Source organism: Camelus bactrianus, chromosome X (assembly GCF_048773025.1).
Source record: "Camelus bactrianus isolate YW-2024 breed Bactrian camel chromosome X, ASM4877302v1, whole genome shotgun sequence".
NCBI classification, from domain to species: Eukaryota; Metazoa; Chordata; class Mammalia; order Artiodactyla; family Camelidae; genus Camelus; species Camelus bactrianus.
In genome coordinates this window covers 113,623,424-113,637,884 of record NC_133575.1, presented here as the reverse complement: position 1 = coordinate 113,637,884, position 14,461 = coordinate 113,623,424, and the positions used below count along the sequence as shown (strand labels likewise).

Below are 14,461 nucleotides of genomic sequence, written 5' to 3'. Positions count from 1 at the left end.
CCCCGCGCGGGAATCCTGGGGGCCCCCGGACGGGGCTGTCAGGCTGAGCAGTCCCCGGCCCCCACCTCCTCAGCGAACTCGGGGAGTCAGAGGCTGGGTCTGAGAGACGCAGTCTCAGGAGGGCAGAGGGTGGCTCCCAGATCCTGTCAGGAGTCCAGGTGAGGACACAGGAGCCTGAGGACCCCAGGGAATCCACCTCCGGCACCCCCACCCGCCCCCGACAGCCCTGGGAGACTCCAGGGCACTGGGTCCGGATGTCACGTGCACTGATGCCCCACCCTTGCGAGGTGAGAGAGGTGAGCGCCTGGGTGAGGGAGGCCGGCTTCAGGTCTGCACTGGGAAGGAGCCCAGCGCTGCCAGGAGTCAAGGTAAAACCGTGTGAGGGGACTTGGGGGGCGGGGGCAGGCATCCAGGTCGGTTTTGCGGTCACCCCTGGGAGACCCCAGGCAGGGTTGCGAGGATCAGATCCCCACCCCCTCATCCCCACTCCCCTCTCGGGGGTCCTGCCTGGGGAGGGTCTGAGTACAATGGGATCAAACTCAGGTGGGCAGAGGGAGGGGCCCAGGCCCAGCCTGGAGCCCAGGTGGGGAGCAGAGGGAGGGCTGCGGGATCCCCGGGGAATCCATCTCAGCCCCTGGCGTCCACAGTCCTGGGAAGCCCTGGGCCTGTTGGCCTGATGTGCGTCCACAGACTCCCCTGGGGGTGTCAGGGCAGTGAGGGCCTTGGTGTGAGGGTGTGGGCTCGGGTCAACAAGGGGGCGTCCCAGGACCCGCCAGGGCTGAAGCTGAGGACGCTGAGGGAGGACAGAAGGAGCCCCACAGATCCCCGCCCCTGCTGTCAGCCCTGGGAGGGCCTGGGTGGGATGAGCACTCGTGGGGCCCTGACTTCCTGACATCCGGGTCTCGGAGGGACTGGGGTCCTGGGATGAGGGGTGGGGCCTCGGGTGGCCAGCGGGGAGACCACATGCCGCCTGTGTCAAGGGAGGACCCGGAAGGAGGAAAGAGGGGCTCCAGAACCCCAGGATATAGTCGGACCTTGGAGGCCATGGGGCGGGATGAGCACCGGCGGCATTTCCTGACATCCGGGTCTCGGAGGGACTGGGGTCCTGGGATGAGGGGCGGGGCCTCGGGTGGTCCAAGGGGAGGCCAGTGCTGCCTGAGTGAAAGTGAGGACCCTGAGGGAGAACTGAGGGATCCTGCACCCCGGGACACTGTTGGACCTTGGAGACCTTAGGGCAGGGTGACCACCGGCGGCATTTCCTGACATCCGGGCTCTCAGAGGGACTGGGGTCCTGGGATGAGGGGCGGGGCCTCGGGTGGGCAGAGGGGAGACTACATGCCGCCTGAGTCAAAGTGAGGTCCGTGAGGGAGGACGGAGGGGACCCGGGACCCCAGAAAAGAGGCCATCCCATCCCACAGAAAAGCGCCCCTGCTCTCACCCGTCCTGAGGCCCCAGGGCGGGATGAGCCCACGAGGTGTGTCCTGACTTCTGCATCCGGGTCTCAGAGAGACCGGGGACTTAGTGCAAGTGGCGGGGTGGGGGTGGGGGTGGGGGTGGGGGCGGGGGCGGGGGGCTCAGGTCTGCGGAGGCGAGAATCTCAGGTTCTGCTGGGAGTGAAGGTGACGACCCCGAAGAAGCACTGAGGGACCCTGCATCCCAGAACAGAGTCAGTCCTGGGAGGCCATAGGGCGGGAGGACCTCAGGCAGCAGTTCCTGAAATGAGGGTCTCGGGGGGACTGGTGTCCTGGTATGACGGGCGGGGCCTCAGGTGGGCTGAGAGGGGAATCCCAGGTCCTGCCAGGAGTCAAGGTGAGGACCCGAGGGAGGAGTGAGGGGACCCGAGACCCCAGAACAGAGGGGACGAAACCGATCCTGCCCCTGCTGTCAGCCCTGGGAGGCCCCCAGGCGGGATGAGCACACGTGGTGTGTCCCGACTTCCGCATCCGGGGCTCAGAGAGACCGGGGACTTAATGTAAGGAGGGCCCTTCAGGTCGTTGGAGCGCAGAATCCCAGGTCCCGCTTGGAGTCAAGGTGAGGACCCTGAGCTAGTGCGGAGAGGACCTCCCACCCTAGAAGAGTGGGAACCTGCCAGAGCCCAGGCCTCCTGCCAGCACGCGGGTCCAGGGCTGTGCCACCGTGTAGACCCGAGGTCTCCCCTCCTTTCTCTTCCAGGGGCTCCAGACACCGGGAGGTGAAGGCCTAGGTCTGAGACACGTGTCCTCGGGTCACAGAGCACAGGAGGCCGGCAGTGCCAGGTGAGGTGTGGGCCCTGAGTGTGTACCCGGGGGCTTCCGAAACAGAGGGGACCCCACAAGGCCAGTGTCCACTCCACACACCCCCTGTCACCCCCAGAACCTCGGGCTGTGCCGGCTGCACCCTGAGGAGCCGCCTCACTTCCCCCGACAGGTTCACAGACGACCGTCCACCAGGAGGAGAGCCCCTGTGAGGCCGAGGGCACCCCTGAAGAGGAGACCAGTAAGTGGCCTTTGTCAGAGCCCCCCAGGGTGGGTTTCTCAGCCCGGGTCACTGACACTCCCTCTCTCCCCCAGGCCCGTGGGTCCCCATCTGTCACCCCTGTCCACACTCCTGTCTGCTGCCCGACACCAGTCATCATGCCTCTGGTTCAGATGAGTGAGCTCTCCCAGAGTGAGGAAGACCTTCAGGACCCAAGAGACGCCCAGGGCCTGGTGGATGCGCAGCTGTTGGAGGCTATGGAGGAGGGGGCCGCATCCCCCCGGTCCTCCTCCTCCTCAGTCTCCTCTTCCTACTCTGCCTGTGCCGAGTCCCTGCTCCAAGATGCACGGCATTTGATGATGACTGACCTGGTGGGCTTCCTGCTCCTCAAGTATCGCAGGAAGCAGCTGACCACCAGGGCAGAAATGCTGAGTATCTTCCTCAGAGCATACCAGCACCACTTCCCTGTGGTCTTCAGCCAGGCCTCTGAGTGCATGCAGCTGGTCTTTGGGGTGGATGTGAAGGAGGTGGACCCAAGGGGGCACTGGTATGTCCTGGTCCCCACCCTGGGCCTCACCTGTGATGGGATGCTGGGCGATGGGCAGAGCATGCCCAAGAACGGCCTCCTGGTGATGCTCCTTTGCATGATCCACCTGGAGGGAGAGCGCCTCCCTGAGGAGGAGGTGTGGGGAGCACTGAGCAAGATGGGGCTGTGTGCTGGGAGGGAGCACTACATCTATGGGGAGCCCAGGGAGCTCATCACCAAAGTGTGGGTGAGGGTGGGGTACCTGGAGTACCAGCAGGTGGCCAACAGCGATCCCGCTCGCTACGAGTTCCTGTGGGGCCCCCGGGCCCACGCGGAGATCAGCAAGTTGCAAGTCCGGGAGTATCTGCTCAGGGTCAATCGAAGGGGTCCCAGTTCCTTCCTGGTCCAGGTCCCATCCCTGTCAGAAGAGGCTGCTAGTGATGAGGAAGAGGGGGCCTGAGCCAGGCTTGCGGCTGGGCTCCTTCCAGGCCCCTGTCCAGCAGCTTCTCCTGCCGGGCAGGAAGTGAGTCCATCCTTCACTCTGTGTTTGGAGAGCGAGCAGTCAGCCTTCTAAGTGGTGACAGCCCGGGCCTGTTGAGGGACACGGTGTACAGCATCTCTGGGTTCCTCCTGTCGTTTATGATGACATGGAAATTGATCGTTGTTTCCCGTAAGAAATTTTCAAATGTCGTTCCTTTTCGTAGAATCGTAACGAGCTTCAGTGTCTAAGTTTGAATGACGGTGATCACAATGTTTGTGTTTTTATCCAGTTTAAGAGCAAGAGTTTTGCTATTTTGTAAAAGAGATTAGGAAATCTCCCATTTGTTTTGTGATCCTGAGCAAAATAACATGGAATTGGAATTAGAATGTTTATGGAAATGTGAAAGTACTTAGCAGTATTATGGATTGGGGCAAGAATTAGAAAAATAAATGTAAAAGTAGTCTTTTCTTGCTTCTTACCCCTTCTTTTCTGTCTTTCTATAAATCTAAAATATCTATGTTTAGTTTGATTTCCACGGGCTATTTAAGAAAGTAGGAGAAAAATCAATCTGAATCCGTAGGATCCCTGCTCACCATCTCAGTTATTCCGCAGACGTTCACTGAGCCTCTGCTCTCTGGAGGGCTCGGTGTTAGTGGTGGGGACACTCGGAAAAGCAGGACACCCCACACCTAGAATGATAGTCTAGGAGCCGCAGTCACATCAGGAAGTTGGTGAGATGTTCCCTAAGTCCCACGGAGCAAGTGAAAATGGGGTGAGGCGGTGGGGGTCCGGGAGCGAGCACTCAGGTGTAAGTGCCCGGAGCCAGGGCAGCTGGGGGCTTTGGGAAGCTGGGGGTCCCTCTGTGGGAGGTGATGGTAAAGTAGCTGGGTGGTGGTGGCGGCGGCAGGCAGACATGCAGGCGATGTGTCTTTGGGTTGAGAGGAAAGTCTGAATTGGGGCATTGCTCTGAGAAATCCTTTTGGATCATGGCTAAACCAGAGATAGATTCCTCCTGGAGCAGGAAAGAAGGTGTCCTGGGTTTCTGTGGCATCGCAGTTGAGCACAGTGGAGAATTTGGTGTCTTCTACCCGTCATCTGCAAGGATTTCCGGAGAAGTGAGGGTCTTGCTGTTTGAAGTACTGCCCAGGATTCACTGGTCTGCACTCCGCTCCCTGCCCTGGGAAAGCCAGTACCAACTATATAGATATGACAATGTATTTCAGCCATCTGGAGTTTATTTTGGCCAATGGTGAGCAAGGTCTAGATTTCCGAGGGATGAAATGAATGAAAATAGGTGGTTTGAATGAAGGGAAGGTGCAAAAGTGGGAAGGAATTCTGGGAGCTTTGAGTGAGCTGCTCCCAGCTGGGGAAGTCACCCCCTCCCCCCCCACACACACCCAAATTAAATAATATATCTTCTAGGAGGAAAATACCCAGAACAGCAATTTTGGCTGATTTTCTATTCAGTTTCCTACTGAGCTGCAAATTCTCTGAGATGTCATGGAAACAAAACAATTTCCAGAGGCAAGAGGCACAGGGTCTGAGGTCAGGATAATACTAGAAAGAACTACCAGCCACTAAAGATGCAATATTGGCCAGTGTCCCCGTTTTCAGGCATGTTGAGGAATGCAGCCAGAAGCAGAGGCTCTCAGGTTAAGACTGTGACCTTGCATCTAGAGGAAGGAGCAACTTGTCAGCCTAAGGAGACTGTCGAGGTCACTGCAATGGGAAGTGCAGGCGGGTGCTGGGGAATGAAGAGGGTGGGCGAGCCTTCCCTGCTGAGAGTCATAGAACCACGTGGAAATTGGATGTGATCCTGGATTGGGCGCACCTGCCACATAGTAAGTAGGCGGGCACTTGAAAAAGATGGAGAATGTCAAGGCAGAGTTGACCTGCTCAGAAACTCCTCCCAGAAATGCAGGGGATTTTTTTCCTAACAAGTTATAAACGGTACATTTTGTTGAGCATCTCCTACTCCACGTTGAACTGGAGAGACGTCAGGTGCTTGTCTGCGTCTTGGCTTCCTCTCCTCCCTGGACAGGTGGGGACACGGCACTGCTGGTCCTCTTTACTTAGGAAGGGTCCTGTGATGGCCCTTTGCCACTGAACTTTGAGCAGAAGCGTCGTTGTCACGGCCATTTGTATAGAAGAGGCACCGGGGCCGTGGATTAACTCTCAGGCCGTGACAACACAGACACAGACCACTCTTGTCTCCTCACCCAGGGACTTAAGTCCTGCACCTTTGACCCTTAGATGTGAGATGCCAGACGCTGTGCCTTGAAGACACTGGGCAGGGTTGGAGGAGTTCCAAAGAGAGGCTGCCCCAGGGGAAGGTGGCTGCGGGAATTCCCTCCAGCCACCTGTACCCTCAGGCCCCTGAGCTTTGCCCATCAGCCCCCACAGGGTGTGATGAGCCTGTTAGGAAGGCAGCAGCCAGCTGCCGAGTGGCTCTGTTGGGGTTAGGGGTGTCCTTCTCGTGGGGCCCAGTCCCGAGTCCCCATCACCCCTGCTGCCTACCCTGCCCACTCTCTCCTGAACCTGGCCTCAGTCTGTACAGCCTGGGGTTTTGCCCTGCCTGTTCCTCCAGTAAGAGCCGCTCAGGCCCTGGTCCCGATGGGCTCACGCATTCACCTTTATTTGAAAGTCCCGGACGAGCATCCCTTTCACAGATGCTGCAGTTCAGGTGGAGCTGACGGGACATGATGTAGCCCCTGGGTGAGTCTCCTAGTGCCTGGTAAACAACAACCATTGCCATGTGAGTGTGGGACGAATCGCTGTGATTACAAGTTACTTTCAAATAATTCCCCATGTAAGGCCCAAATGTTTGATTAAACTGATGGTCTTGTGAATGTGACTATGAGGTTTTGCTTTCTGAGCCTGAGTGTGAGAGGTAGAGGGCTGTCTTGTCAGCCACCCACAGAGCCAGCTCAGACCCTTGGTGTCCCCAGTCACGGTGTTTGAGCAGAGGAAAGGCTGTAGCAGATGACAGAGGTGGTCACCAGGAGCCTCCCCCTGTCCCCAGATACTCACAGATTCAAATGAGGATGTGGAAAGGAGCCAGGCAGGAGAGGGTTTGGGGGCACCAGGGATGCAGGCTGTGAAGGGGCTCAGCCACCCCAGAGACAAAGAAGGAGCAGCACCTGCCAGATCCCCTCTGAACTGCCCCTGCCTGGCCAGGGGAGGGATGTGGGAGCAAATACTGCTGGAGGTGAGCTTCAGCCCTGGAACACATCAAGAAATGGGTGCCCTTGGGGCAAGTCCCAGGACCAGACCCCCGTGCGGAACCCAAGTTGAAGGAGGGACCCTTGGTGCTCGTTCATGAAGTGAGCTGACTGGTGAGGGCAGTGCCAGCCCAGGGAGGCTATGGCGGGCTGGCTACCAGCAGCCGGGAGACAAGAGCACCCAGGGCCACTCAGGGAGGCGTTCCCAGGGGGGCAGCACCCTCCCCAGCAGACTCTGGAGGAGCCCACAGCGCCCAGGTCCCCAGCCAGTCCTGACCAGGGCAGGGCAGAGCAGAGCACACCGGGGCTCCCCTGCCCGTCAGTGAGAAGGTCTGACATTCTCCACGTGCCCTGATTCTGCCTCCTGGGGGTCTGGTGTGAGTTTTCTCAGCTGTGGCCCTGCTTCCCTGAGAAGCCCCCGTTCCCCCGCCCCAGCCAAACTCTGCACTGAACTTCAGGCTCCTTGGCAAAGGGCAGACCCCCTGCCTGGCTCTCGCCTACCCTCCTCTGTGGCACGTCTTGCTGGCAGCTGCTCTAGGGGCCTTGGTGAGCAAATAAGGGGCCCCAAGTGTTTCCCTGTGCCTGGTCCCTGAGCTGGGGCCGGGCACAAGGATAGGGCTGGGATGGTGTCGTGATGCAGGGAGTGAAGCCAAGCGATATTCACAAGACAGCATGAAGGTGCAAAGCCACCTTGATGGCTCGAGCCACCCAGAAGGAGGTGCACCCAAAGGGCCCAGAGGCTCAGATCCTCGCCCTCGTGTGGATGCAGTGAGAGCCCAACAGCCCCGTGGTCGCTATGCTTTGAACTACTGGCCAGCCGGCTGCCTCAGGTTCAGCCTGCTGGAGGAGTGATCCTGCAGGAGAACGCTGGGCCACCGTCAGCTGGGAGAGAGGGGAGCAGAGTGGGCAGTCGGATGAGAGAGCAGGGCCCGAGCCTGAACAGAAGAGCCACTTTCAGGGGTCCAATCCTCGAACCCCCACGTCCTGGTGGAACCTTGTCCATCCTCATACTCCCCATCCTAGATCCCAGCTCTCCTCCAGGGTGTCAGCTGCCTTTCAGGAGAGGTGGTGTCTTAGTGGGGTTTGGAAGAGTCAATGTGGGCAAGTTTCAGTGTCTCTCCAAATACCATCACACTGTGGGATAGGTTTTCAACATAGGAATTTGAAGTGGACAGTTTAGTCCATATCAGACACCGATACAAAAATGGCAGAAAAAAGTAAATTGGATTTCATTAAAATAAAAATTGTTTGTGTTTCAAAGGGCATCATCAAGAAAATTGAAAGACTACCCCCAGATTGGCAGTAAATACTTTCCAATCATATATGTGATAAATGTGTAGTATCCTGAATATATAAAGAATTATTACAACTCAACTGAGAAAAGATAAATAATTGGGGAAAAGATTTGAATAGACATTTCTCCGAGCAGGCTATATAAGTAGCCAATAAGCACATGAGGAGATGCTCAACAGATTGTTAGGGAAATGCAACTCAAAACCGCAGTGAGATAGGACCTCAGATTCACTTCCTGAAAGAAAAAGATAGAAAATACCAAGTATTGGTAATGATAGGGAGAAACTGGAATCCTCATATATTGCCAGTGGGAACAGAAAACCAGTGTGTAAAGCAGTCAGCTATTTCTCCAAAAGTTAAATATAGAGTGCAACTATATGATCGATCTATTCCACTCCCATGTATATATCCAAGAAAATGTAAATACATGTCCATGCAAAAACCTATACAGAAATGTTCATAGCAGCAGTACTTAATCATACTAACCAAAATTAGGAAGCAACCCAAATGTCCATGAACAGATGAATGCATAAAAATAAGGTCTTTTCATGCAATGTAATATTATTTGCCAGTAAAAGTAAATGAATTACATGGACGAATCTTGAATACCATACATTTAGGGAGGGCAACCAAATACAAAAGACCACAATTTTATTGTTGAATTCATATGAAATATCCAAAATAGACAAGTCAACAGAGATGCATAGTAGATTAATGCTTGCTTAATGCTACAGAAAGGGGGAATGAGAAGTCACTGCTAATGGGTGAGTGGCTTCTTTTTGGGGTAATGAAAATGTCCTGGAACTAGATAATGGTAATGGTTGCACAACCTATGAATATACTAATAACCATTGAATTGTACACTTGAAAATGGTAAATTTTATGACACATGAATAAGAAATACATGCCATTTGCAGCAACATGGATGTCCCTGGAGAATGTCGTTCTAAGTGAAGTAAGCCAGAAAGAGAAAGAAAAATATATAACTGAAAAATTGTGCTCTACACTGGAATTTGACACAACAATGTAAAATGATTACAAATCAATAAAGAATGTTAAAAAAAAAGAGAAAGAAAAATACCATATGAGATCGCTCATTTGTGGAATCTAGAAAGAAAGAAAGAAAGAAAGAAAGAAAGAAAGAAAGAAAGAAAGAAAGAAAGAAAGAAAGAAAGAAAAAGAACATAAGTACAAAACAGAAACAGACTCATAGACATAGAATACAAAGTTGTGTTTTCCAAGGGGGTGGGGGGTGGGAAGGGACATACTGGGATTTCAAAATTTGTAGATCCTGACAGGCATATATAGAATAGATAAACAAGATTATACTGTACAGCACAGGTAAATATATACAAGATCTTGTAGTAGCTCACAGCGAAGAAAAAAAAATGTGACAATGAATTTATGTATGTTCATGTATAACTGAAAAATTGTGCTCTACACTGGTATTTAACACAACATTGTAAAATGACTATAACTCAATAAAAAGTTAAAAAAAAAAGAAATTCAATAAAGAATAAGAAAATGAAAAGACACCCCACAGAATGGAAGTGATGGGGGCAAGAGCACAGACAGAGAAGCCCTGCATGGCCCAGGCCTGGTGAGACTGCTGAAGACTAAGAGGAGCAGAGACTCTGAGGAGAAAAGCCTGGTGCCATAAGCCACACAGGCAGCACAGATACATGCAGCTCACCACTGGAAGATTTCGAAGCTGGTAGCAACAACAAAACCCAAACCTAGCTCAACCACTGACTAAACTTACTACTTCCTGCATCCTAGCAACGTAGCAGAGAAGAGGCGTGTCAATTTCCAGGTATAAATGCTACTTACCTCAGTCTCTGCTGCTCTTCTACAGATGATGTCTGGCTGGAATTCAATAGAAATATTACAACAAACAGCACTCCAACATCAAGAACAGTCAACCCATTGCCAACAGAAAAAGCAATGAATAGAACTGTATTCCAAGTTGACCTATATGCTAGCTATATTAGGAAGACACTTTATTATGTTAATCTGATTAACATATTAAATAATCTAGAGGAAAAAGTGAATAATGCGCATAAAGAAATAGGTAATTTCAACACAGAAATTTAAACAATATGATAGAATTCAATGAAAATACTAGAATTAAAAAATAGTACCTGCTAGAAGGATTATAAACGGACTGAACACAGTAAAGGTAGAGTAAACTTGAGATAAGTGGTTAGAAATTATTCGATAAAATACAAAGAGAAGAAAAGGAGAAAAACAGCATAGGGCATCCAAGAGTGGTGGGACAATATCAAATGACTTAGCCTGTATGTTATTGGAATTCTAGAATAAGACAGAGAGAGAGAGAAAAAGACCAGAGTAGATGATATATTTAAAAAGATGATGGACAAGAATTTTGTAAAATTAGCAAAAGACAAAATACACAAACATACACACACAGATTCAATTAGTTCATGGAACACTAAGCAGGATAAAAAGAAAGACACATAATACCCAAACTGCTGAAAAACAAAGATAAAGAGAAATTTACAAGAAGAAAACAAGAAGGGCAACAAGAAGAAAAATGAAAATCATATACAAAGAAGCAAAGAATTACAGCAGAGTCTCAGAAGACAAAAGAGTGATCTTTAAAGTGTTAAAAGAAAAACAAAAAGCCCTCTGAACCCAGAATTCTATATCTAGTGAAAATATTGTTCAGAAATGAATGGGAAATAAAGAATTTTACAGAAAAACAAGAGCTGAGAAAATTCATTGCCAGCAATGTACTGTAAGGAATTTTAAAGAAAGTTCTTCATGCAGATGGAGTATACTAATACGTGTAAATGTGGATATATAAACGGTAAAAATTAGAGTAATTATAAAAGATATTTTTTTCTTATATTTAGACACCCTAATAAATAATTGACTGTCTAAAGTAAAGTTTGGCAAACGACTGCCTGTACACCAAATCTGGATTGTGGCATGTTTGTGTTCAGTCTTTGAAATAAGAATGGTTTTAAAGACATATATTTTATGGACTGTATAGTCCACAAAGCCTACAATATTTACTACGTGGCCTTTTGTGGGAAAAGTGTGCTGGCTTCTGGTGCAAAGAGAAAACAGCAGCAATATATTGAAGGTTTATAAAATACATGCAAGTAAAACTTGTAATAACAATAATCCAAAAGGTGAGAGGGAGAAAATGGAGGTTTCCTCTTTTAAGGATATTACATTCTACTTGAGTTGGTCCAATATTATTTGAAAATAATCTGTGATAAGTAAAACTTAATACTGAAAACATTAGAGCAACCACAAAAAACACAAAAGATACATAACTACCAACCAGTAGTATGCATAAAATGTAATCATAAAAATTCTCAGCTTATTAGAAGAATATTGGAAAAGGAAAAACAGATTGACAAATAGAAAACAGTGAGCAAATAGTATATTTAAACCAACTATTTCAATAATTACATTAAATGTAAATGGTCTAGGTCCAAGGTGGATTAAGCATACTCTTCCTTGTTCCTCCCACTTAAAGCAACTGTAAACCTTAGGGGAAAAAGCATGAAGCAGTTACCTGAGAACTATGAAAAATAAGTGGAATATACACACATGTATTTCCTTGCTCTGTCAGCTGAGAGGGCCTAGAAGCAAGGACACGGCAGCAGCAATGGACATACCTGGCATTGTTTTCTAATCTGATTTCCCAATGGAGCCCAAGGAAACCAGGGATCCTTAGAGAAATGGACAATTCTAGGACTGGGGCAGGAAATACAGAAGATAAGCCTGGGACATCTTATTGTTCCATAAAGCAAGGACATGCTCAAAAACAAACAAAACAATGTAAGGTATGTCGAAGGGCCACAAGAGTACATGGAAAGAGCTCCCAAGGTCAAATTTGGAACTATTTGAGCAACTAAATAAAATTGTACTGCATTATAACCTAAAACATAAAATAAATATCCATGAGTCCATAATAAGATTTTATAAGCACTGAATAAATACATAAATGGAGGGGAAGAGACAAATTTTTTGTGCTGAAGAGTTTCAAATCATTTGTGTAAATACTCCCCTACTCAAGGAAGTGGAACATAACCCTCACTCCTTAGCTGTGGTTTGCACATAATAGAGTATGAAAATGAGGCAGGGGAGAGTAACTACTCAGTGGAGAAGCCTGACCAACACTATCTCAGCCAGGTGATCAAGATCAACATCAGTAGTGCTGAGTGATGTTGATAGTATGTACCCTTGATATATATGATGTCATGAGAAGGACACTTCACCTCCCTGGTCTTCCTCCTGAAAACTCATAACAGTCTAATTATGAGAAAAATAAAAGACAATGTCCTTCGAATAGAGGGATATTTTACAATATTCTTAACCAGTACTCCTCAAAATTGCCAACATCATCAAAAAAAAAAAAAAAGGAAAGTTTGAGAAATTGTTGCTGCAAAGAAAAGCTTAAGGAAATATGACAGCTATATGAAATGTGGTATGCTGGATGTGATCTTATAATTTTAAAAGAACATTAAGTAAAAACTAAATATAAAAATAAAATATACATCAGAAATTAACACAACACTGTAAACCAACTACACTTCAATAAAAAAAAGAAGCGATACAGGTCACTTGAACAACTGGAAAGGACAAAATTAAAAATCATTTAAAACTAGAAAAAGATACAATATAAATTAATTAATATTAGAAATATTAAATAATTAAGTTGAACAATTAACTGATAAATTATAAATGTTAAATATAAATACATTAAACAAAATTATTATGATTATAATATAAAAATAAAATATAAAATTTATCTATCTCAGAGAAAATATGGCCTACAAAGCCAAAAATATTTCCAATTTAGCCATTTATGGGAAAAGTTTGTTGACCACTGGTGTAAACCAAAATAGCATGAATACACTGAGGAATTTATAACATAGTTAGGAGCCAAAGCCACAGGCCTGAATCTATAAGCCTGCAGTGGGAGCCCCAGCAAGAGCACGGCAGACACCTGAAACTTTGACGGAGGGTAATACTTCACTCTGTAAAGAAAAACTTCTGTCTGAAAAGTAAGTGGTAACTGCTTTGCTATTTTTCTATTATCCCACCACTTGGCCATCTAGGCAAGTCCATTCAAGGGAAGTATGCAAAAGACGGGGGGGAGACTAAAGGCCCCACTCCTAGTTAGAGGACCAAAAGGGGAGTCTCCTGGTAACCAGAGAATGAAGGGAGACAGTGGAGAGGAGCAAATATAAACAAGGGATTCCAACAAGTTGTAGGAAGTCCTGGGTTCAACCTGAGATGTGTATGCAAGAATCTCACCATAAACAGGATACCAGAAATTTGGCGAACTGAAGCATTGCCCAGGGTCAGAATTGTCCCTGAGTGATTCACAAACAGTATAGATCGAAATATCACTACACCAACCACAGCAAAATGCATATTTATTTCAAGCTCATGTGGAACATTCACCAAGATAGACTATTTCCTGTGTCATGAGAACAAATTTAAAACAATTTAAATGATGCAGAGTATGTTATCTGACAATAAAGGAATCAAACTAGAAATGAAACAATAATGAAAGGACAAGAAAAAACTTAAAACACTTGGAAATTAAACAACACACTCTAAAACCATCCATAGGTCAAAGAGAGTCTCAAGGAAATAGAAACTGCACTAGACTGAATTAAAATGAAAGTGCAACATATTAAAATTTATGAGGTGCTGCTAAATCAGTGTTAAGAGGGAAAATTAGAACATTTAATGCTTAGATTAAGAAAGAAGAAATACCTCAAATCAATAATCTATGTTTCCACCTTAACTTAGATAGAAAAGGAAGAAAAAACTTAACCCAAAACAATCAGAAAACAAACACACACAAATAAACAAACAAACAAAACAGAGAAAAAAATTAAAATCAGAAAATAGAATAGAGAAAATCATGGAAACCAAAACTGGTTCATTGAAAAGATCAATAAAATTGATAAAGCTCTAGCCAGAGTTAAAAAAAAAGAGAAGATATAAATTACCAATATCAGAAATGAAACAGTGAACATCATTATAAGTCTATAAGCCCTACACAAAAGACATTAAAAGGATAAAAAGGAAACACTAAGAACTAATCTATGTATGTAAATTCAAGAACTTCAATGGAATTGTACAGCTTCTCAAAATTCAGAAATTATCCAGCTCACCCTAGATGAAATTCATAACCTGAATAGTAGTACAACTATTCAAGAATGGATATCATACTTTAAAATTTTCTAAAAAGGAAAGCTTTAGGGGCACAGAAAGATCAAAAAATCAAGCAGGAACTGTCAGAACCAACTTTGTCAGAACTCTGGAAAACTGTCAAAGGTTTGCAGCAACCAAGCCACCAAGACTGTGAGCTCCTCCATGGGGGTAAGGGTCACATGTCATGCTCTATGGTCCTGGTGCCCACCATGGGCTTTGACATTCAGTAGGAGACCCTAAAATGTTTGTTAAATAACATTAGACGATCTCGTTGGA

At 47.5% G+C, this 14,461-nt stretch overlaps 1 protein-coding gene across 1 annotated transcript; it reads left to right on the top strand.

Moving 5' to 3' along the window:
- Positions 1-2,555: 2,555 nt before the first annotated feature.
- Positions 2,556-3,916, top strand: LOC141576375 (melanoma-associated antigen 10-like). The gene has a single exon (XM_074359400.1). The coding sequence runs from the start codon at positions 2,613-2,615 to the stop codon at positions 3,438-3,440; it is 828 nt and encodes a 275-aa protein (XP_074215501.1). The 5' UTR covers positions 2,556-2,612; the 3' UTR covers positions 3,441-3,916.
- The last annotated feature ends 10,545 nt before the right edge of the window (positions 3,917-14,461 follow it).